This window comes from Microcaecilia unicolor, chromosome 3 (assembly GCF_901765095.1).
Source record: "Microcaecilia unicolor chromosome 3, aMicUni1.1, whole genome shotgun sequence".
NCBI lineage: Eukaryota > Metazoa > Chordata > Amphibia > Gymnophiona > Siphonopidae > Microcaecilia > Microcaecilia unicolor.
Genome location: NC_044033.1, coordinates 200,557,860 through 200,582,677, shown reverse-complemented (window position 1 = coordinate 200,582,677; position 24,818 = coordinate 200,557,860). Strand labels below are relative to the sequence as shown.

Below are 24,818 nucleotides of genomic sequence, written 5' to 3'. Positions count from 1 at the left end.
ATATTGCACAGGGCTATATTTAAAACTCTGATTTTCAAGGCCCTCAGACAAAAAGGGCCTGAGTACTTAAAAAAAATAAGTTAACTATTTACACACCTCTGAGAATTCTAAGAGCCTCTCAAGGAGTATCACTCTCATCAAAGGAAATTGTAAGATATGATACCCACCAGCGAGCCTTTTCAAGAGTGGCCCTTACTCTCTGGAATTTATTCCCAGAGGGGCTACATATAACTCAGGAAACAGATGAAAGCCTGGCTCTTCTCTCTCAAGCCATAGGGTGACTGACTATACACCCATTCTGTGCCTGGACTAGCTTGCCACACATACTGTAACTTAGACCAGTCCTTATATCTTGTTTAACTGTACAAAAAAAACTAGTTTAGCCACCCATTTATTTATCCCAACTGACTCTGTACCACGCATCTTGTCCCCACCTATATATCTTTGTGAGAATTTCTGAGATGAGTACATTTAGATCAATCAATAGACAGTATGGGCTGTTAATCCTACTAAAGTAATCTAATACAACAGAAACTGAAAAACAGCCAGACAGAAACTCAAAGGGTCGTGTAAAAAAGGAATGCACAGCGATAGCTAACTAGTGGGAACTACCCTCAGAAACCAAGGTATCTACCAAGGTCTGAACACCAGGACACTAATATCTACGTGAGATTTCTTGTGCCTGTGATCTTGTCTCTTTCATAGGGTACAATATCCCACCTATTTTCAAACAAGACTGTTCACAATAGAACTAATAGTTCAGGAAACATTATCAAAAGGTAAAAACTTTCCAAGCTGCAGCATAGCATAAATAAACTTAGCTTTCTCAAAGCTGGCTTGGTAACCCCACACTTCAACTGTTAACTTTCATTCGTTCAGTGGGGCCCAAATCATTTCACCCGCTTCATGGCTTCATCAGGAACCACAGTTTAACATGGTTACAGGGGTATAAATAAAGTTACTTGCATACCCAACTGCCACCAAACAAGTAAACAGTTTACCTGTTTGGTGGCAGTTGGGGGTGAAACGATTTGGGCCCCGTTGAACGAATTAAAGAATAGTAGAGCACATGGGCATATGAACCCATGACCCCAGAGTGATAAGTAAACTGTTCTGAGCACTAGACTACATCATTTACTGTTTGTAGAGAGTTAATGCTCACCAATCTTTGAGGTTAAATTTAAAAAAATAGAAAAACCAACCCCAAGGCTAGAAGAAGATGGGGCACCCAGATAACTTTTTATTCATGAGTAAACAGCTCCTATTGATGTTTCTTGAGATCTTAGAAGATTACTTGTGGATTTGATCCCACCACCTCTGAACTATAAATCAACTGTTTTTAACCACTAGATACTTCATCAACTGCCCTCAATGAATTGCTGCTCAACAATCTTTGAGGAATTGATGCCTACTTCTGATGATTCTTGAGACTTAGTAGAGCACCTAGGGATATGAACCAGTGACCCCTGAGTGACAACCTCTACTCTATGTAGACATTTAATGCTCCCCAATCTTAGAGGTTAATTTTAGAAAATAAAAAGTCAATCCCAGGCTAGAAGCATTCCAACCCCCTTTGGTTCCTCCTTTATTTGAAAAATCGACTGCTGACTGCTACTGTTTGTAGAGAACTGCTGCTCAACAATCTTTGAGTTTAAAGTTAAAAATAGAAAAGCTATCCCAAGGCTCAAAAAGATGTATCAACAATAGTACTTTATTTGAAGAGATTATTTCTATTGATCCTTCTTGAGGTATTAGTACATCATCTTATGATTTAATCCCACAACCTCTCAACAATAAGTCAACTGTTTTAACCACTAGACTATCTCTTTAAATGTTTGGAGAAAGACATTCCTCACCAACCTTTGAGTTTAAAGAATAGAAAAGCCATCCCCTGGCTAAAAGCAGGTGCATCCCCCAGGGTACTTTTTTTATTTGAGGAACACCCTTGTACAGTTCTTCTGTTACTTAAGAAGATTCCTGCTTCTGATGCTTCCTGTTTTATTACAACACCTAGGGTTATGAACCCACCACCCCTGAATTATAAGTAAACTGTTCTAACCACTAGAATACATCTTCTGCTGTTCATAGAAATTTAATGCTCACCAGTCTTTGAGGTTAATTTTAGAAATAGTAAAGCTAATCCCAGGCTAGAAGCAGTCCCAAACCCTGGTTTCTTCTTTTATTTGAAGAACTGACTGCTGACTGCTACTGTTTGTAGAGAACTGGTGCTCACTAATTTTTGAGGTTAAAGTTAAACATAGAAAACTCATCCCCAGGCTAGAAGAAGATTCCCCTCCCATGTTTATTCTTTTATTTCATAAAACAGCTGCTACTGACTTTTTTTTTTTAGGTCTTAGTAGATCACCTTGGAATTTGAACCCAGTAAACCCAATAGACTATTTCATGAACTGTTTGTAAAGAGCTGGTGTTTACTAATCTTGGAAGTTAAATTCAGAAATTGAAAAGATAATCCCAGGTTAGAAGCAGTCCCACCTCCTTGGGTTCTTCCTTTATTTGAGGAATCAAATGTTGACTGCTACTGTTTGTAGAGAACTGCTGCTCACCAAACTTTGAGTTTAAAGATGGAAAGAGAAAACTCATCCCCAGGGTAGAAGATGCACCACCCAGGTTATTTCCTTTATTTTAGGAGACAGCTACTACTGATGTTTCTGCAGGTCTAAGTAGATCATCTTGGATTTGAACCCACAACCTCAGTATAATAAGTCAGCTGATTTAAACACTAAACTCAGTCTATCATATTGTTGTTGCATTGGGACTACAACCCAGGTTGTCAGGATCAAGGTCAACTGCACTAGCCATTAGGCTAATCCTCCATTCATTCTTCTTTGCGCCCTGGGAACACTGAGACAAGAGAAGAAGTGACAGAAGACTCTGTTATCCTGGTTCTGCTCTCTAGAGGGTCTATTAGTCCGACTGCTTTCCATATACACCAGGTTATGGGTTTACCCCCACTGTATGCAGGAGTTGTAGTTCTGATTTCCACAATACATCCCCTTCAAAATAAAAAAAAGTGCATGTCCCTACACCCAATAGAGGGTAAACCCCAAAACTGGAATGGCCCTTTAGGGGTAAAATGTTAAACCCTAAAAAAACACAGTCATTAGATGTCACCTATCAGCAATAGATTTTCTATGACAGTACTAGATGCATTTGGTACTGTATACATTATAGGCAAATACACTTGATGCTTATAATGAGCTTCCAATCTTTTTTTTTTTTTTTTTGGTGTGATGGGAGGATTGAATGGCTTGTATATGTTGTTGCTGTAGTGGGGCTTGAACCCAGTTTACTGGGATCAAGGTCCACCGCATTAGCCATTAGGCCAATCCTCCAGTCACACTTCCTTGGCTCCCTGAAAACACTGAGTACCTCCAAGCCTTATATGGACATCCATCTCATACATGTTCATTCTGCTAATGCTGATCTGTGACTGGCCAGGTACTTATGAACTGCATTGGCTACTGTTGGAAACAGGATATTGGGCTCGATGGGCCATTGGTGTGACCCAGCATGGCTATTCTTATGTTCTTAAGTCTAACGCTTTATCTCTGGGAGGGTGGAAAGAGCTAGGCAGACAGCTGTCAAGCGAAGAAGTGACAGGAAACTCTCTTGCTCCTGGTTCTCATCTCTAGAGGGTCTTTCCATATACAGCAAGTAAAGGTTTTACCCTCACTATATGCAGGAATTGAAGTTCTGATTTCCACAATGCATACCCTTAAAAAAAAAAAAAGGCAATGTCCCTAAATGCAATGGCCCTGTAGGGTAATTTCTTCGATCCAAAACGTGTCACCCATTAGCAACCATTTTTCTCTGACAGTACTAGATGTATTTAGTACTGTTTACATTACTTGCAGGTAGAGTTGATGCTTCTAATGAGCTTCCAGTCTTATTTTTTTTGTTGTATGATGGAGGATTGAATGGCTTGTTCATGTTGTTGCTACAGTGGGGCTTGAACCCAGTTTATAGATAAGGCATGGTGACGAACACAGGGAAGGCAGGTTTCTACACAGCAGGAAGTGGCAAGGGGCTGAGGGAAACTTAGTACGAGTTCAAGGTAGGGGGCCTACAGATGCAATTAGAGGAAGGTGGAATTAGGCCTCACCTGCTAATTTTCTTTCCTCTAGACCAGTCAAGACCGTTGGGTTATGCACTCCTACCAGCAGACAGAGACTGAGCACACAAACTGTAACAATGTATAAGCCACCTGCCAACCTCCAAGCAACCAGTAAATCAGTACCAAAGCAGAAAAAGAACAAACACATAAAGCAAATACATAGAACCTTGTACTCAAAACAGACACGAATGTGCTTCTGTCGACCGAACGCCAAAGCGCTGCAGTCCACCCTGACAACACAGAGGCTACTACCACTGCACTTCAGAAAACGAGAAGTCCAGACCTAAAGACCTATCAGCGATAGCAATCCTAAGGCACAAAACCAAAGCCAGTCTGCAGACCTCACTAGACAAACACACGGGGTGGGATCTGGACTGGTCTGGAGGGTCTAGAGGAAAGAAAATTAGCAGGTAAGGCCTAATTTCACCTTCCTCAGTGACCCTCCAGACTGGTCAAGACACTTTGGAAGTATCAAAGCAGTAAATAGTCTAAGGGCAGGAACCCTAAAAACCAGAAGTCAGAACTGCCGCACCAAAAACTCGTATCCTCTCTAGCCTGCACATCAATCCTATAATCCTTCATAAAAGAATACAGAGAGGACCAGACAGCCGCTCTGCAAATATCTTGAGGAGAAATCAAACTACTTTCAGCCCAGGAGGAAGCCACCCCGAGTAGAATGCGCCTTAAGTACTGAAGGCACCTGACACCCCTTGAGCAAGTATACCGAAGAAACTGCCTCTTTCAACCATCTGGATATTGTTGCTTTAGAAGCTGCAGCACCCTTCTTAGGTCCCCCATTCAACACAAACAACCTAGCAGAGGCCCAAAACACTTGAGTCCTTGTCAAGTAAGAACACAAAGCTCGACGAACATCCAATTTAGCTAAACGGCGTTAACTCCAATCTCCCAACCTATTGCCCAAAGCCAGTAAAGAAATGTCCTGAGTCACGTGAAAAGAGGAAACCACCTTAGGCAAAAAGGATGGAACATGCTTCAGGAATACCTTTTCCTTAGAAAAAGTAGAAAGGATCACAACAAGACAAAGCCTGCAACTCCAAAATCCACAGAGCTGAAGCAATAGCTACCAAAAAAAAAGTCTTAAGAGTGAGATCCTTAAAAGTACTCGAAACCAACAGCTCAAAGGAGGAAACCAATGGCTCAAAGGGGGAACCCACCAACACCAGATTCAAATCCCACGGCGGATGAATCAACTTCACGCCCCGCAAAAAACAAATGTCTGGAGAAGAGGTCAAGGATATACCCTGTACCTTCCTCCGGAAACAAGCCAAAGCCACCACCTGTACCTTCAAAGAGGAAAGAGCGAGACCTCTATCCACACCAGTTTGCAAAAATTCTAGTACTTCCGGAACCGAAATGCACCAAGGAGAATAAGAACACTCCTGACACCAATTTTCAAAAATTCACCACAAACGAACATAAGCGACGGAGGTAGACAGTTTACAGGACTGCAACATAGTATCAATTACTCTGGACGAAAACCCTTTCTTCCGCAACCTGTTCCTCTCAAGAGCCAAGCCATAAGCGAGAATGGAGATGTATCGGGCATCATTATAGGCCTTACACTAACACCACCGACTCCTCCAGAGACAGCAGACCCCGAACTGCCAGACGCACTAGATCTCTGTACCACGGCCGACGAGGCCAATTCAGAGCTACCAGAATCACAGTGCCTAAGTGCCGCTCTAGTCTCTGAACTACATGACCTACCAGGGCCCAAGGAGGAAACACATACAACAGCTGTTGAGGAGGCCATGGAAGCACCAGGGCGTCGATCCCCTCGGACCGTGGATCCCTACGACGACTGAAAAACCGGGGCACCTGAGCATTGGTGGACATCGCCATGAGGTCCAACACAGGCAGACCCCCACTCCATCACCAGACGATGAACCAGCGGACAATGAAGTGACCACTCTCCGGGATCGAAAGTGTGTGCTCAGAAAATCCACGCTCATGTTGTCCACGTTGGTCATGTGACCTGCTGAGAGACAATGCAGATAACTTTGGCCCAACGCATGAGCTCCGCTGTCTCTTCGGCGACCACCGGACTCTTTGTGCCCCCTCGACGATTGACATATGTGACGGCCGTGGCATTGTCAGACAGAACCCGGACCGCCTTGCCGCCTAGAAGATACTGAAGAGCCTGGAGAGCCAAACGGATCGCCCGCGTTTCCAGACGACTGATGGACCATCCGGCCTCCTCCGACAACCAACGGCCCTGGACCACCTGTCCGAGGCAATGGGCCCCCCAACCTCCCAGACTGGCAACCGTAGTGAGAACAATCCAGTCCGGAGGATCCAAGGCAAGCCCTTCTCCAGATTCTGTGTGTGAAGCCACCACTGAAGGCTGAGGCGGGGAGCATCCGGCAAAAAGAGTTTCTCCTCCAAGTCCTGAATCTGAGGAGACCAGCGATCCAGCAAGAATGACTAACTGCCGCATACGAGTCCGGGCCCACAGAACTACTTCTATCGACACTGCCATGAGACCCAATACACCTGCAGATAAGAGCGAGCTGAAGGAAGTCTCTTGGAGCAAAGCTGACGAATCAGAGCCTGCATCATTGACAATCTGAGCTGACGGTAGGAACACTCACCCCTTCAACGTGTCAAAACGAACTCCCAGATACTCCAGGGACTGCGACGGAACTAGGTGACTTGTCCATGTTCACTACCCAACCGAGCGACTCCAAGAAACTCACCACTCTCACTGTCGTCTTTACACTCTCCTGCCTTGACTTTGCTCAAATCAGCCAATCGTCGAGATACAGATGGACCAAGATTCCTTGCTTCCTCAATGCCGCCGCTACGACCACCATGACCTTGGAAAAGGTACGAGGTACCGTCACAAGACCGAACGGCAGAGCACAGAATTGTAAATGCTGTCCTAAGACCGCAAAATGAAGAAAACGCTGATGCGCCGCCCAGATGGGAATATGTAGATAGGGTTCTGTCAGATCCAACAAAGTGATAAACTCCCCCGAGTGAACCGCTGCGATGACCGAACGCAAAGTCACCATCCTGAAGGAGGGAACCTTCAGCACCCCGTTGACTCTTTTCAGATCTAAAATAGGCTGGAAGGCACCCAACTTCTTGGGAACCACGAAATAGAGTTACAACCCACCCCCCTCTCTGAGGTGGGTACGGGAACCGAAGGAGGGTTTGGCGAATTGCCCTGGCTTTGAGATGAGAGCGACACGGAGATCCCAGAAAAAAATCGGGAAGAGGGCCATCGAACTCTAGGACATACCCGTCGCACACCACTTCGAGCAGCCACTGATCCGATGTGATATTGGTCCACCTCTGGTAAAACTTACGTAGATGAGCACCCACGCGAACTAGAGGCTGGACCCGTACACCTTCATTGCGAGGCACGCACCAAGGCGGAACCCACTGAAGATGCATCCCGACCTCGCCAGCGGCCTCTACGAAAGGGCTGCGTACGCTGAGCTCCCACAACCAATGCCATATTTTTTTTGCAGAGGCTCGCAGCAAACGATAAAGAGCATCCGCTAAGAAAGAAGAGCCCATCTTCAGCTTGGCTAGTTCCTGCACCCAGCTGAAGCAAGCATGAGCTACTAAACCTCCACACACCGAGGCCTGCAGCGACAAGGCGGACAGATCAAAACTACACCTAATAAAGGATTCCTATCTTGAGGATCCCTGAGAGCAGCCCCCCCCCCCCCCCATCAACAGGAATAGCAGTGGCTTTAGTGACCGCTGTCACCACAGCGTCTACTGTAGGAGACTTTGAGTCCCTATCCTCTTGCGGAAGAGGATAAAGCCTCACCAATGCTCTAGCCACCCTACAAGCAGAATCTGGGGAAGACCACTCCTGCATGACCATATCTCTGAGGTCTTTATTCATGGGAAAAGAATGGGAAGACCGGCGAATACCCTTAACCAATGGGTCTACCTGCTTTACCTCCGCCACCGTGGTCTCATGAGAATCAAAGTGTAGCAACCACCTGATCAATTCAGCCAGCTCATCTCTATGAAAGATCCTCACTACCGAGGGATCTTCACCTGGCAAGGACCCCTCCTCCTCAGGACAGGTGTCCAAAAGAACATCATCTCCAAGATCACTGCACTCCTCTTCAGAGTGCTGTAAGGACAAAAACTCAGGGTCTTCTGACCACGCCAGACGAGGGTGTTTGGCAACTAAGGGACTTACCCCCTTCTGAAGGTCTGCCTGCTGAGATCCTGACTTCCACACCTGGATCATCAGCCAAATAAAATCAGGTGGGAATCCCATGCCCCCTGAGCACTCAGACCAGCCTACATTCTGCCCCCGAAAATCCTGCAACGTCTGAGGCGAAACCACAGGCCGGAGGAAACCAAGGTGGCGACGGTTCCCGCCAAAATCGGAATCACCGCTACCGCACCCGGGAGCAAGGACATATCAACAGAGCCTGAGCTGACCCTGGAAACCTCTGCGGACAATACCGGAGGCGAAGAGGCGTTCTGGCTCCCCACAGAGCCTGCATTGTGCCTCCGGCACGTCCACACCTCGGCACGCACAGAACCGGCAACAGGATGGTTTCCCCGCCAACATCCCTCAGGGAAGGAGGTAAGCAACCCAACAGGCAGCAGCGCCCAGACTCACACTCTCTCAAACGCACTGCAGCTCTCCTGGTCAGCCCCAAAAACAAGCAGAGCTTTTTTTCTTTTCTTTCAACTAGCTTACCTCCCACCCTGGTTGCTAAAAGCTGACAAGAGCTATGGCTCTCAAGGTTCCTGCAATCACACAGGAGCCAAGGCACAGGGCTGACTGCTCAGGAGAGCACAGCAGGGGGAGGGACCCGATCACCGCGTGCGACACCCCAGGGGAAAAACGGAGCCCCACCGGACCCACTTCCCTGAAGCACACAGATTCTAAGTAGAGGGTGCTAACCCACAAAAGGCCTAAAAAATCCCAGGCCTACCAGACCAGACTGCTGCTCAGGCTGCACATCTACCCTCTGCTGGAGACAGATTTACTGGCTGCTTGGGGGTCAGCAGGTGGCTTATACATTGTTACAGTTTTAGTGTTCTCAGTCTCCCTCTGCTGGTAGGAGTGCATAACCCAAGCATCTTGACTGGTCTAGAGGGTCCCTGAGGAATAGCTCTAGCAAACAGGCACAGTCTATAGGGAAGTTAGGAAACATGTAAAATTAGGCAGACTTGCTGGAAACCTCTACAGTGTCGTTCAGCCTGCAGGTGGAATGCTGACAGTTAAACTTAATTATCAGAGAAACAGCCTCACCCTCTTCACTCTGCATTAACACTGTACACAACGCACCTTACAGGATCAGAGGACAAGGTGAAGATAATCACCCCATCAGTCTTTATATAGAGCTCAGGGTACAGATACCACTCAGTTGCTAGCCTGTGTTACAGCACATTCATCAGTAGATAGTATGTTAACTTATACATTGCTTCTGAGAAATCACACACATTGGTCCTGTATTTTATGGTATCAAAGATACAGCCCTGTTCTTTTAGCATAACCTAGCTTTTAAGTGGTGGCCCCATTGTACCAATCTCCACCCCCCCAAAACCACACTTGTGAAAGGGTGGAGGAAGAGCAAGGCAAATGCACTTAGAAACACTCTTTAGATCTTGCTCTTGAAGATACCCTCAATGAGAAAAGGTTTAAGGTGGCCTAGAAGGGATGATGTCATACAGTATTATGGCACCTCTGCACTTTTTACCATAATTTGAAAAGGTGGAGTGCTTTGCCTTTAGCTGGGCAACTGTCCTTACAGCTTAATAGAAATGAAGAAAATGAGATTCAAGTACAATACCTTCATATCAGAAATGCAAAGGAAAAAAAAGGAGACAGTTCTTACCTGCTAATTTGCTTTCATTTAGTCCTTCCAGACCAGCCCAAAATGTGACTGATGGGTTGTGCACTCCTTTCAGCAGGTGGAGACTGAGGAGTCTCATGAGAGCCAATAAGAGCCCAGTATAGCCAGAGTGAGATTAACTATTATCTTTACAAAGCAGAATAGAAAGGAGAAAAAGCTTCTGTGCAACTGGAGAACTCAAACAGCCACTGTGAGCCTACAAGAAAATACCTGAAAAACTTAAAAAAAAAAAAAAAAAGAGCATCAGTAACCTAATCACCAAAGTCAAACAGACAAAGCAGCTCTTCCCTAAAGCTCTGGCCAGGAAGGGATCTAGGCCGATTCGGAGGGACTAAAGGAAAGCAAATTAACAGGTAAGAACTAATTTCTCCTTCCTTAGTGTCCCTCCGGACCGGCCCAGAATGTAACTGATGGGATGTAACAGAGCCAGTACCCATAAGAGTGGGACCATAACCATCTGGCTGTAAGAGCACTGGCTCCAAAAGTGGCATACTGACATCACTGGACCTCCAGCCTGTAAAGATTCAAAAAGAATGCCAGGGAAACCATGTCACTGCCTGACATACATCCGAGGAACCAAAACAAAAAATGCTCTGCTTATGACATTGGCTGCCCTGGTAGAATGGACCTGGAGTCCCTTCAGAACTGGCTTCTAGGAAAAAAAATTAAAGCCGAACCAAACATCTCTTTAAGCACCTAGAAAGGTAAAATTATGTATAATCATACCTGATAATTTTCTTTCCATTAATCATAGCTGATCAATCCATAGACTGGTGGGTTGTGTCCATCTACCAGCAGGTGGAGATAGAGAGCAAACTTTTGCCTCCCTATATGTGGTCATGTGCTGCCGGAAACTCCTCAGTATGTCGATATCAAAGCTCCATCCGCAGGACTCAGCACTTAGAGAATTACACCCACGAAGGGACACTCTGCCCAGCTCACCACCGCCGAAACGGGGGAGGGGAATTAACCCAGCTCATCCCCACACAAGTGGGGGAGGGGAATCCGTCCAGCTCATCCCCGCGGAGCGGGGGAGGGACACCACACCCGCCGATGCGGGGGGATCTGGCTTATCCTGCAACCGCAACCGCGGGAGGAGCTGACTGACCCTAACACCGCCGAAGCGGGAGGGGTACAAAGCTGCCCTACAGCCGCACGAAGCGGGAGGGAGTGCCGGCAGAATTTATGTCTCAATCCAGCCCCGTAAAACGGAGGGGAGAGGAATGCAGCAGCTCACTGTAACACAAAGTCGTCTCAACTCTTGAAGAATCCAAGTGAAAGAAGAACTTGAACACGAAGTCCTCCTGAAGTAACTGAAGGCTAAACTTGAACCTAAAATTCAACCAGAATATAAACAGTACAGATATCTGGGAGGGGCTATGGATTGATCAGCTATGATTAATGGAAAGAAAATTATCAGGTATGATTATACATAATTTTACCTTCCATATCATCAAGCTGATCAATCCATAGACTGGTGGGATGTACCGAAGCAGTACTCACCCAGGGCGGGACATAGAAATCCCTGACCTCAACACTGAAGCTCCAAACCGGGCCTCCGCCCGTGCAGCCACAGTCAAACGGTAATGCTTGGAGAATGTATGAGCCGAAGCCCACATTGCCGCCTTGCATATCTCTTCCAAGGAGACGGATCCGGCCTCTGCCATCGAGGCCGCCTGAGCTCTCGTGGAGTGAGCCTTCAGCTGGATAGGCGGCACCTTCCCCGCGGCCACATAAGCCGCTGCAATGGCTTCCTGGACCCATCTTGCCACTGTAGGCTTAGCAGCCTGCAGACCCTTACGAGGACCTGCAAACAGGACAAACAGATGATCCGATTTCCGGAAATCATTGGTCACTTCCAAGTATCTGATGATGACTCGTCTCACATCCAGATATTCAAGAGCGGAGTACTCCTCTGGGTAGTCCTCCCTACGAAAGGAAGGGAGACAGAGCTGCTGATTCACATGGAAGCGAGAACCAATCTTGGGCAGGAAGGAAGGCACTGTGCGAATAGTCACTCCTGCCTCAGTGCACTGCAGAAAAGGCTCTCGACATGAGAGCGCCTGGAGCTCGGAAACTCTTCTGTCTGAAGTGATAGCCACCAAAAAGACTGCTTTCAACGTCAGGTCTTTCAGAGATGCCCTCGACAAGGGTTCCAAAGGCGGCTTCTGCAATGCTCTTAGCACCAGGTTGAGATTCCACGCAGGCACCACTGAGTGCAGAGGAGGGCGCAGGTGATTAACTCCCTTGAGAAAGCGCACCACATCTGGCTGCGAAGCCAGGGAAGCACCCTTCAGGCGGCCCCTGAAGCAAGCCAGAGCCGCTACCTGGACTTTAAGGGAACTGAGCGACAGGCCTTTCTCCAGACCTTCTTGCAGGAACGCCAACACTGAAGAAATTGGAGCAGTGAAGGGAGAAAGTGAGCCTGCTTCACACCATGCTGCAAAGATACGCCAAACCCTGGCGTAAGCAGTAGAAGTAGAGCGCTTCCTCGCTCTCAGCATAGTGGCGATGACCTTGTCTGAGAAGCCCTTCTTCCTCAGACGCTGCCGCTCAATAGCCAGGCCGTAAGACCAAAGGGAGAGGGATCCTCCATCACCACGGGACCCTGATGTAACAGGCCCTGCTCCACTGACAGCCGCAGAGGATCGTCGACTGAGAGCCTGAACAAGTCCGCATACCAGGGACGTCTGGGCCAATCCGGACCCACCAGGATTACCCTGCCGGGATGCTTTGCCACCCGGTCTAGCACCCTGCCCAACATGGGCCAGGGCGGGAACACATAGAGGAGCTCTTGTGTCGGCCACTGTTGGAGAAGAGCATCTACTCCCAGGGATCGAGGGTCCCGTCCTCTGCTGAAAAAGCGCGGCACTTGGCCATTGGCCGATGACGCCATCAGATCTAGGCTCGGCTGGCCCCAGCGCTTCGTGATGTCCAAGAACGCCTGAGCAGATAGTTGCCACTCTCCGGGCTCCAAGGTATGGCGACTGAGAAAGTCCGCCTTGACATTCATGACTCCGGCAATGTGGGCCGCTGAAAGCTGCTCCAGGTTCGCTTCCGCCCACTGGCAAAGACTCATAGCCTCCTTGGCTAGAGGGGCGCTCTGGTACCTCCCTGGCGGTTGATATAGGCCACAGCCGTGGCATTGTCCGACAGGACCCGTACAGGCTTCAACACGAGTACCGGGATGAACTCCAATAACACCAACCGAATGGCTCTGAGTTCCAGGAGGTTGATAGACCACTTGCCTCTGCAGGAGACTAGAGCCCCTGCGCTGTCCTTCCCAAGCAGTGGGCTCCCCAGCCCATCAAAGAGGCGTCTGTCGTGACGACAATCCACTCCGGGGTCACCAGAGGCAATCCTGCAGACAACTTGTCTGTCTGCGTCCACCAGCTCAGCGCCTTGCGCACTGCTGGGTCCACGGGAAGGCGCACAGCGTAATCCTCCGACATCGGAGTCCAGCGCAGCAGCAGAGATAGCTGTAGTGGTCTCATATGAGCCCTGGCCCAGGGCACTACTTCCATCGTGGCCGTCATAGAGCCCAACAGCTGCACGTAGTCCCAAGCCCGAATAGGAGAGGCTACTAGGAACTAGTCCACCTGAGCCTGAAGCTTGACAATCCGATTGTCTGGCAGGAACACTCTGCCCACTTGGGTGTCGAATCGAACTCCCAGATACCCCAGGGACTGAGTCGGGCGCAGCTGGCTCTTCTTCCAGTTGATGATCCATCCCAGGGAGCTCAAAAGAGCAACTACCCGGTCCATAGCTTTGCCGCACTCTGCATAAGAGGGGGCTCGGATCAACCAGTCGTCCAGATACGGATGGACTTGTACTCCTTCCTTTAGCAGGAAGGCCGCTATGACCCCCATTACTTTGGAAAAGGTCCGCGGAGCAGTAGCCAACCCGAAAGGGAGGGCTCTGAACTGGAAGTGTCGTCTCAGGACTGTAAAACGCAGAAAGCGTTGGAGAGGAGGCCAGATGGGAATATGCAGGTACGCTTCCTTGATGTCCAAGGAAGCCAAGAACTCTCCTGCCTTCACTGCCGCTATAACAGAGCGGAGAGTCTCCATGCGAAAGTGCCTCACTTTCCAGGCCCGATTGACCCCTTTGAGGTCGAGGATAGGCCGGACAGAACCTCCTTTCTTTGGAACCACAAAGTAAATGGAGTAACGTCCCTTGCCAATCTGATTTTTTGGCACCGGAACGACCGCACCCAGGCGGATCAGGTTGTCCAAGGTCTGCTGCACTACCACAGCTTGACCGGAGACTTGCAGGGAGAGAGTACAAACCCGTCTCTTAAGGGTTGGCAGAACTCTAGCTTGTAGCCGTCTCTGATGACTTCCAGCACCCACGCGTCTGAAGTTATAGTGGTCCACTCGCCCAGAAACGAGGACAGCCGTCCTCCAATCTGCACTGGGGCATGGACCAAGGCCCCGTCATTGGGTACGAGACCCTGGGGGAGGACCGGAGGGAGCACCTCCGGGACGGCGGTCTCTGCGAAAGGAATGCTGCTTGGGGGAGAAATTCCTCTTGAAGGAAGAGGGGGCAGAGGAACCCGACTTGCCCGGGCGGTATGGAAGTATCGGGACGAGTACTAACCCGAGCCCTGACCTCTGGTAATTTCTTGCCCTTAGACGTGCCGAGATCGGTCACGATTTTGTCCAGCTCGACCCCAAAGAGCAGCTTGCCTTTAAAAGGCAATCTAGCCAGGCGGGATTTAGAGGCGTGGTCAGCAGACCAATGTTTCAGCCAAAGCCACCGCCGTGCAGAGACTGTCTGAGCCATGCCTTTAGCTGAGGCTCTCCAGACATCATACAGCAAGTCTGCCAAATAGGCTAAGCCCGATTCCAGGGCCGGCCAATCAGCCCTCAAGGAATGATCCGAGGGGGAAGCCCGCTGCACCATAGTCCGGCACGCCCTGGCCACATAGGAGCCGCAAACTGAGGCCTGCAAACTTAAAGCAGCTGCCTCCAAGGACGACCTTAAGGCCGCCTCCAATCTTCTGTCTTGGGCGTCCTTTAGGGCCGTGCCACCTTCCACCGGCAACGCCGTTTTCTTAGTCACCGCAGTGATTAAAGAATCCACGGTAGGCCACAGATAGGCCTCACGTTCACTCACAGCCAAAGGATAGAGGCGGGACATAGCCCTAGCCACTTTAAGGCTCGTTTCCGGGACATCCCATTGAGCCGCAATTAAGGTGTGCATGGCATCATGCACGTGGAAGGTTCTAGGCGGGCGCTTCATCCCCAGCATAATGGCAGAGCCAACAGGGGCTGAGGGAGAGACGTCCTCCGGAGAGGAAATCTTCAAAGTGTCCATGGCCTGTAACAACAGGTTGGGCAAATCCTCTGGGCTAAAAAGCCGCGCTGCAGAGTGGTCATCCGCTCCATCCGAGCGGGGATCTATCTCCTCCAAGGAATCCGCAAAGGATCGTTGGGAGACCTCAGACACGCTGCCCTCATCTACATCGGAGGAGACAAAAGTCCTCCAAGGCCTGGAAATCAACCCGAGGGCGTTTACCTCTGGGAACCTCAACCTCTTTATCAGAAGAGGGAGCAGGGGCAGCGTTTTGCATGAGGAAAGCCTGATGCAGCAGCAAAACAAACTCGGGGGAGAAACCCCCCAGACTGTGCACTTCCGCAGCCTGGGCAACAGCCCTAGACGCACTCTCAACCGGCGCTCGCAATAGCGGGGGAGAGACATGCTGCGCATCCAAAATGGCGTCCGGCGCGAAACTCCGTGAAGGAGCCGCGCGGGAAGAACGGCGCTTAACTTTAGCCGCTTTTGTGCCGTGGCCCAAATTAAGGGCGTTCATGGCATTAATGTCTCCAACCTCAAGGGCGGCCCCGAAGCCGTCCGAGCCGCGTGGCCGGCCAAGATGGCGGAGGCGAGGAGCGGGGGATGGGCGTTTATGGCGGGAAAAAACCGCCACGCCGGAGGAACGACCGGGACATTCATCGGTCACTAAACTATCACCCATCAAGGGCGAATCAGGTTCTAAAACCCCCGCATCCCCTCTAGAAGCGCTCCAGCGATCCGGGGAGCGACCCTTTGCGCCCTCGCCCTCCGACGCCATTGCCACGAGGAGAAGAATCGGGGAACCCCCTGCCCGCTATAAAAAGGTAAAATTACCTGCTTGCCGCTCCGAGCTGTAACGAACTGGTGTCCCAGTGAGTAGTTGCAATGAACGTTTAAAGAAACGTCGAATTAAACGCCTTTAAAGACGTTTAAAAATATTTTTTTTTTTTTTTTTTATAAACGGAGCCAGCGGGAGGGGGGGAGAAAAGGAGGGACCTGGCACCACCAGGTTTGCACTTGCTCAAAAGAGCCCTCAACCCCAGGCCTCAACAAAACCTAAGGATTAGGCTTGGAGGCCTAGCCAGAGCTGCTGCTGTGTGTGACCACCACCTGCTGAGATAGAGAACATACTGAGGAGTTTCCGGCAGCACATGACCACATATAGGGAGGCAAAAGTTTGCTCTCTGTCTCCACCTGCTGGTAGATGGACACAACCCACCAGTCTATGGATTGATCAGCTTGATGATATGGAATGGTGGGTTTAGATTAGAGGAAAATACAAGATTGAGTAAACTCCTTAAGGGAAAGCAAAAATTAAATAGTCATTAAAACTGAAGGAGAGAAAATTAGAAAGCCTGAAGGGCTCACCTCCTTCCACCTGCTGGAGACTGAGAACACTGGCTCTCACTCTAGCTACCCTGTTTCCCCGAAAGTAAGACATCCCCCGAAAATAAGACCTAGTAGAGGTTTTCCTGAATTGGTAGATATAAGGCCTCCCCCGAAAGTAAGACCTAGCAAATTTTTGTTTGAAAGCAGGGCCACCGAGAGCTGGACAAGGCCGCCGGGCCCCCCCCTTCACCCACCCTCCGTCGCTCCCGGAATTAACCTTGAACGCCTCCTTTCACCTTCGCAGCAAGCAGCAGCAGGGCAGACCTCTCCTTCCTTCCGTGCCCCGCCCTCGCGGACGTTACGTCAGGCAAGGGCGGGACACGGAAGGAAGGAGTGGCCTGCCCTGCTGCTGCGAAGGTGAAAGGAAGCGTTTAAGGTTAGTTCCGGGAGCGACAGAGGGCGGGCGGGCCAACCCCAATGTTTCCCCGAAAAATAAGACAGCCCCTGAAAATAAGACCTAGCGCATTTTTGGGGGCAAAAATTAATATAAGAGTGTCTTATTTTCGGGGAAACACGGTATCCTGGACTCTTACTAGCTCTCACGAGAGTCAGAGTTCTCATTCTCCACCTGCTGGAAGGAGTGCACAACCCATGTCAAATTGTGGGCTGGTTCGGAGGGACTCTAAGGAAATGACTGTTTCTGCTATCTTTCCTATCTTATGGCGTTTTCCTAATTTTTGGTTCCACAGTCTTATAAATCATGTGATAGTGACACAAAAGCTGACATAGCAAGGATAAACATCTCAAACTGAGGTCAAATGAAGAAATACTAATGTTTCTCTCAGGACAAGCGACCTAGGCAAGTGTTCAAGGCTTGGTTAGGAGGGACACACTTGTATGTTAAAACAGTTCAAGACATTTTTCAGCTACTAGCACCTAGGACCAGCACCCAGACCTGCCCCTTCTTCCTGACCCTTATGCCTTGTCCTTCAGTTCTGATATTCTATTTAAGTGCTTAGTACCTAAGTCCTAGTTACTACCTCTCTACATAAGGGTTAAAGATACTTCTTTTTACATTTTAGTTTTGTGAATACTGTAATAGCTCAGATGCCAATCAAGAACAAACTGGCCAGTTATTTTGATTGTGATGTGCTTGCAAGTAACTCCTCACCCTCTTGCGAGCTAAGGCACCAAATAAAATTCACATTAACACTTCCATGTACTGATAGTGATCTATACTCCTGCCATTTATTGATTTAAGAAAGCAAATCAAAACCTTACAGCATGTGATAAGAACTGAGCCTCTTAACCAGTTATGCCCACACCCATCCCAAAGGGTTTGGAAAGAGGTCAAACCGCACGAGATTCAGAGAAAAATAACTCAATGTTAGGCACTATCTATGCTAAGATTACTTAACTGCTCACATTATGGGGGTGGTGTGGTGAGACCAGTCTAATCCCACACACATGAAGCTAAATTATATGTACAGCACTAACCTCAACTCGCCTCCAGTCCTCCAGCAGTGTCTTAAGCTGCAGAATAGAGAGCCATCTACTTCTATGGATTAAAGCAAATACACAGGGATATGCTCAAACCCTAGCACTGGCATTAGTGAGCCAAGAATGCAGTGGGCTCTAGTGCAAGAGACAAATGTGCATGCCAAAGCTGAGCACAAATAGCATGCAAATGTAGTCAGATAATAATGATGTCATTTCCTATTACCTCCTGATGCTCAGCACACAAAGCCACCCTTAAAAAAAAAAAAAGCAGAGAATTGTGGGAAATCCTCTCTAAGGCTGCAAGCGGGTATTAGGTTTTCAGCATTAAGTTCGTAACAGAAGCCAGCCCAGGCAAGCTCTTAAATGCTGGCAGCAAGACAAGTGTGCAAGTCAGAGCACATACAAGCTGAAAGAACACACTGGAACCTGTGCTTCAAGGATTGTCTGGGCATGTGCTTACTGTGAACATCTCTCCCCCCCCCCCCCCCCTTAATTTCCCAATGCTCATGCTTTGTGCGTATAATTTGCATATTAGTGTTGAGCATTGGGAAGTTACATACGGCACCAGCGTTTTGAGCATTGGCCAACAGAAAGGTAGAAGCAGATCAGCAGCTGTTACTGCATGGAAGCAGCAGTAGCAGCAGCAATTGTGCAGGATGGAAGCATTTTGGAGATACAACCAGCAATAGGGGAAGAGGGACAGCAAAATGAAGAGGTATTGTGGAACCAGCTTGGAGCCGAGGAAGAGGAGATTACTTTCCAAAAAGTTCAGGGATCCTCAAAAGGGGGTGCAAAGCACAGGGACCTCTGACAGAATGCGAGTTCCATAAGTGGAAGTGTACTCTTGTTCACTTGCAAGATCAGTCTGTTCCCTATGATTGTTTGAAAACAGGCTATGAATAACTAGATTTCACAGCACATGTAATACTCTGGCCATAAAAAAACCACATCAATTTGTCATATCATGGTAGATACTTTAATATACTGAAACGTAAGGCTTTACATAAATTTTAATACAAATTAAAAAAAAAGTTATGTACAGAAATTCTATTATGCTCCTTTAACAGAAGCAAAGGCCCTTTTATCAAAAGGACTTCTAGGGTTGTGCAGACAATTCCCCCAATAGAAAAAAGTAGCCTGTCAAGAGAAGTAGAGGTGGGGGTTTTAAGTCAGCTCAACAACCTTACACATTTAAGCTGAAATAAATAGTGACTCAGAAAAACTGCACTAGGACAAAGACCAGTGTTGTACCCAGGGCTCAAGCTGCAGCAAAATGGAGTGGTCAAGCCAAAAGTGCTGATTGGAGAGTAGAGTTAACATCTCTACTCTAGGCTCAACCCTCCCCCTGCACTCTAGGCCACCTGGGCAATGGGCTAAAGTAGAACATATCTACTGCTCCAGAGACTAAGACGTGGCAGAACTGTGCTGTAGGCCATTTCCCCAGAAATTAAGCCCTGGTTGTATTGTAGCTACTAGTCAAGTTTGATAAGTAGAAACTTAACACAACCAGTCACACTTTCCTATCTCATGAGGCTGGTCTCTATACATAGATTTTCAAATAGCAGATGCTTTATCTGCTATGAAAAGTAAGTACTAAGACACCATAATGCAACTGAGCTTCAAGCCAAGATTAGCTTCAATCTCCCATCAATATGCAGGTGGGCTGGGAAGAGCCTCTGGCACCAGCAGCTAAGCTTATAAAAAAAATAAAAATAAAAAGCCACTCTGCCAGGGAGCAGCAGTCTGCTCTGCCCAACATACACTGCAAACTGAGAATATACTTTAATATTCTGTTTAGAAGATGGACACTTTCAGCACCAGAAATAGAAAAGAGCTCATGTATATGAAAAACAAAGTTAAGCCAAGATATGATGAAGGAACAGCAGGAAACTATTAACATTAAGTTGTGGGGAGCTGAGTAGCAACAGGGACTAAAGTGAGGTTTGACAAGTTATGGCCTGAAAGGCTGATGGCATCTGACATACATAAGAGGTTGGTATAAATTTTGGTCATAAGATTTAAAAAAATAAGAAGCTTTAAAATACAACGTAACCCTTTTTACATCATCAGCACTGCCCTGTACTATGAGTAAAGTACTGTATGACATAAGTCCATGCATCCCTCCCAAAGTTCTCAACCCTTCACCCATGCTAGATAAGACCCAAAATCCCTCTGGAGAAAGTGTCCATACTAGTGTCTTTGCTATGCTGGCAATATTCTCTCCAGGACTTCTTTTGAAGACTGTGGAATTTTGTCTGGAAATTTCACTTCAAACTCTATGATGAGGTCTCCTCTTTGGTTAGGTGATTTTGGTAGGGGAAGACCTTCTCCTGGGATTCTTCGTTTCATTCCAGGTTTTATCACATCCTTGAACACTAGTGGTATGGTCCTGTTGTCCAGGGTTGGTGCCTCTATTGTACAGCCACACAAGGCCTGAAAGGGACAGAGAAATTTCTGGCTAGCAGTGGATTTGAGATTCAATGGTTTAGTAGAATGAAACAGAACATATGAATGAAATACCTCACCTTTCACCTAACAATGCTTTAACAAGCCACAAACTCTGAAGTCAGCTAGTCCCACTACCCCATCCTCCCACCACCATATGCAAGTTGCATGAAAAAGTTCTAAAGTTCTTATCAACTGTTGCTCATACTAAATCTATGCATACTTCACAGCTCTTCCATTCAACACTCAGTAGAAGAGACTATTTGGTTCATCTACACTGCCCCCAGTATGCTTCAACTAGTCTTGCTCCTTCCAGACCCACAAAAAATAAATCATATTGCTCTTGCGACTTAACTGCATGCCTCACTTACCTGTCTGAGGCTGATTTTGGCTGGGTAGATTATGTCTGAGCCATCTCGCTTGAAGGTGGGGTGTGGCTTGTCCTTTACAACAAAAACGATGTCAGCAGGAATGTTGTTAGGTGTCTCATCTCCCTCTTTAGGAAAGGTTATCTTTGTTCCCTCTTTCCAACCTCTCTTGATTTCTACTGTTAGAATCTTGTCCTCAGTCCGTGTTGTCCTTCTGTCTGAATTCAAGCGTTTGTGAGAGATTTTCATCTTCTTGGTGCATCCCCTGTACACCTCCTCCAGGGAAACCTTCAGATCACGGACCACTGGAGGGTCCTGTTTCCGGCCAACATTCTCTCGGATTGTGCGGGAGCGTGGGAAGCCCATACTGCCAAAGTTGCCTACACCAAAGCTGGCAAAGGGATCATCAACATCCATATCTTCATCTCCATTCCGTGCGCTGAAGAATGTATCAAATGGATTCCGGCCACCAAAGAACTCTGTAAACATGGCATGTGGGTCTCCGTGGAAGGTATAACTGAATGAAGAGCCATTAGGTCCTCCTCCACCACCACCACCACCTCCACCACCTTTCAGACCTAAAAAGAGTAGAAAATGTAATTTTAAAAGCCTGGCATCTCAAAGAGTCAAGTACATTCAGAGAACCAACCAACAAGGAATAGGTTAGAAATTAAACACAATCACTTAAGCCAAACAGGTAACGTTCTCTAACTTGATACTGTACTCTGGCCAATTCTGGCAGATTTTAGAAACGACTGGTTTATTCTGTAATGTGAATAATTCCTCTCCCACAAAATTAGCTTAACTGCATTTTTATTTTACTCCACAGAAGCAATCCATTGCCAAAATTAGCTATCCTAAAGATTACAGTAATTTAGTGCCTTTTTGAAGGAATTCACTCAAGGCAGTGTATAGCAAGAATAAATCAAATACAAAGTTAGTACTACAATGCAAGCCTATGGTTAATCTGGCTTCTGTGATCTTGTTTTTCTACTTCCTTCAAGCACTTTGTTAAATGTCAGGATAGCCAGCTGGATCCTTGGCTTATCTACAACATGATTTTGTATAAGTTTCAGTGGTGTACTCCAGTAACCAGACATCTAAACACCACCAAAACCCACATGTTTATATTTTATATGGAATTCCCCACAAACTTAAACCAAACTCCAAGATACAATATAATGAAACTGAATTTGCTAGAAGCTTCCAGCAAGAGCTATAAGGTATCATCGGCAAGAGCTCCCCCCAGCTGTCAAAGATCACCTCTAGCATACACCTTAGTGCAACTTCAGGTGTCTGCTTCTTGCACCAGGTTTGCCCTCAACCCATGCAATGCAAAGTTTAATTTGTACAAAAAGCAACCAAAAACGATAAGTAGTTTGTGAGAGCAGGCTGGGGGATGGAGTGGATAAAGTTTGTCCTCACCTCATTCTCTAGTTTGAAAGCGATTCTTCCCCCCCCCCCCCCCCAATTTTACTAGTGGACTATCACAACAGACCAGGGTTTCAAATTATATCAAGTCAGGAAAGCACCTCCCTACTAGACCACAGAAAAAAAACCCATATACCTTGATATGACTGATAGGTCTGTCCTGTCAAATTACACTGTTGCTTTCCTTTCTCTTGGTTTGTAAATGTTTGAATCTTAAATCGCCTAGATCTGCCAGTTAGTCATGACGACATAGCACACCTTAAACACCATGAAGTAACAGGACGCTAGAAAGTAAACGTACAGCTGAGCGTCCCAAGGGTGTTTAACCCATTAGTGCCCAATGGGAGCTTATTATGGGAACACTGGGCACTCATGGGCTAATTAACCACACCACCCCCACATTATAGTCTCCCAAATCAGACAAAAACGTTGCCTACCCCACGTTCTAGGCATATGGGTGCAAGTGCCGGCCATTCCCCCCCCCCCCCCCAGGAGATACAAGGCATGTTACCCCCCCCCCAACCCAGAGATGGCTACAGAACACCTTACCACCCCACCATGAATAATGACCGATATAGCCAGAGCCATTACACTCCACTACTCCCTGAAAACGGGTCGAGGCCAGGCCCAGCCTCCCTCACTTACCCTCCTCGCCGAACTTGTCGTACACCTCGCGTTTCTTAGGGTCGCTGAGCACGTCGTAGGCCTCGGCCACTTCCTTGAACTTCTCCTCGGCGCCCGGTTCCTTGTTCTTATCCGGGTGGTAGCGCAGGGCCTGCTTGCGATACGCCCGCTTGATGTCCTCCTCGGTGGCGCCCCGGCTGAGCCCCAGTGTCTTATAATAGTCCTTACCCATGACCAGAGCGGAACTGTCACTAGCAGCAAGATCTAAAGCGCTTTTAACTGTCCGAAGCTATTTAAAAAATAAAAACAACGCCAAGCCGCTCCCCGCTCAGCCTTGTCGCTAACTGCGGTCGGCGCGCCCGCCACCCGTCGCCATTTATAGCTCGGCCGAACCTTCCAGACCTGCCCAGAACTTTCCAAGGCCGGGCGCGCGCGAGCGCCGCAGCTCCGCCCGCCCAATAAAGCAAAGGGGCGTGGCTTCCCGCTCGCGGCCCCCCCCTCCGCCAATCAGGGCGCGCGGATTTTCTTTCCTCCCCGCCCCCTCCACCCTCCCGCTACTCCCCGCCTTCTTTTTTTTTCTTCAGTAAAGGGTGCCGAGCGCGCGGTTCCAGATCCCTCTCCTTTTCATTCCGTTTCTTGTAACGAGGGTACACACTTCCAGCGCGAGACCCCGACGGGCGTCTGAATGACTACTCCGTCCCCCCTCCCCCCAACCCGTGATGACGCCCGAGCTGTCACCCGGATTGGCTGCTTTCTGCAAGCCCCGCCTCCTTTGTTTGTTTTTCCCTGCTCCCTTGCACCTTGCAGGGTGAGAGCCACGTGGTTGCGGTGCTGTCAGTTGTGACACACACGACATTAAGGGAAGTTGGATGTGATCCTTGGGGTGCGACAGTGGAATTAGTGCTGCTCCAAGATCTGGTGGCAAAGTTTGGGATTCACTAGCGAATTGACAGACGATTTGGGGATCCCTGAGAAGGCAGGTGCAGCAGCAGCACCAGGGATTATTACTAGAAAGGGACTGTCTTTTGTGTATGGTGTACAGCGCAATATTCTTGTAGCGCTATAGAAATACTATTACTACTACTACTTAGCATTTCTATAGCGCTACTAGGGTTACGCAGCGCTGTACAAGTTAAAACATGGGGAAGGACAGTCCCTGCTCAAGAGAGCTTACAATCTAGAGGTAACAAACTATGTAGTCAGTGTAGTCAGTGTATCATGAATGGGGAAGGTGGTTAGGCGCCAAAAGCAAGGGAGAAGAGATGGGTTTTGAGTAAGGACTTAAAGATGGGCAGGGAGGGCGCATGGCGTATGGTCCCGGGGAGTCTGTTCCAGGCATAAGGTGATGCGAGGCAGAAGGGACGGAGTCTGGAGTTAGCGGTGGTGGAGAAGGGTACAGATAGGAGTGATTTGTCCTGAGAGCGGAGGTTACGGGTGGGGACATAGGGGGAGAGGAGGGTAGAGAGGTAATGGAGGGCTGCAGATTGAGTGCATTTGAAGGTCGTTAGGAGAAGCTTGAACTGAATACGGTAGTGAATCGGGAGCCAGTGAAGCGACTTGAGGAGAGGGGTGATATGAGAGTATCGGTTCACGCGGTAGATAAGACGTGCAGCGGAATTTTGGACAGATTGAAGGGGGGATAGGTGGCTAAGCGGGAGACCAGCAAGGAGAAGGTTGCAATAGTCAAGACGAGAGGTAACGAGTGAGTGGACGAGGGTTCGGGTGGTCTGTTCAGAGAGGAATGGGGGGATTTTGCTAATATTATAGAGGAAGAAGCGACAGGTCTTAGCTGTCTGCTGGATATGGGCAGAGAAGGAGAGGGAG

At 48.2% G+C, this 24,818-nt stretch overlaps 1 protein-coding gene across 1 annotated transcript; it reads right to left on the bottom strand.

The window, feature by feature from the left end:
* Nucleotides 1-19,083: 19,083 nt before the first annotated feature.
* Nucleotides 19,084-23,431, bottom strand: DNAJB1 (DnaJ heat shock protein family (Hsp40) member B1). Its single transcript, XM_030197123.1, has 3 exons — nt 23,016-23,431; nt 20,943-21,517; nt 19,084-20,559 (listed from the first exon to the last, which is right to left on the bottom strand). The coding sequence occupies exons 1-3, from the start codon at nt 23,224-23,226 to the stop codon at nt 20,329-20,331; spliced, it is 1,017 nt and encodes a 338-aa protein (XP_030052983.1). The 5' UTR covers nt 23,227-23,431; the 3' UTR covers nt 19,084-20,328.
* Between the last annotated feature and the right edge of the window lie 1,387 nt (nt 23,432-24,818).

Coding starts and splice junctions, on each gene's coding strand:
- DNAJB1 (XM_030197123.1), bottom strand. CDS start 23,226: ATGGGTAAGGACTATTATAAGACACTGGGGCTCAGCCGGGGCGCCACC. Junction 21,518..23,015: donor CGACAAGTTCGGCGAGGAGG/GTAAGTGAGGGA, acceptor TACTCTTTTTAG/GTCTGAAAGGTGGTGGAGGT. Junction 20,560..20,942: donor CCAAAATCAGCCTCAGACAG/GTAAGTGAGGCA, acceptor TGTCCCTTTCAG/GCCTTGTGTGGCTGTACAAT.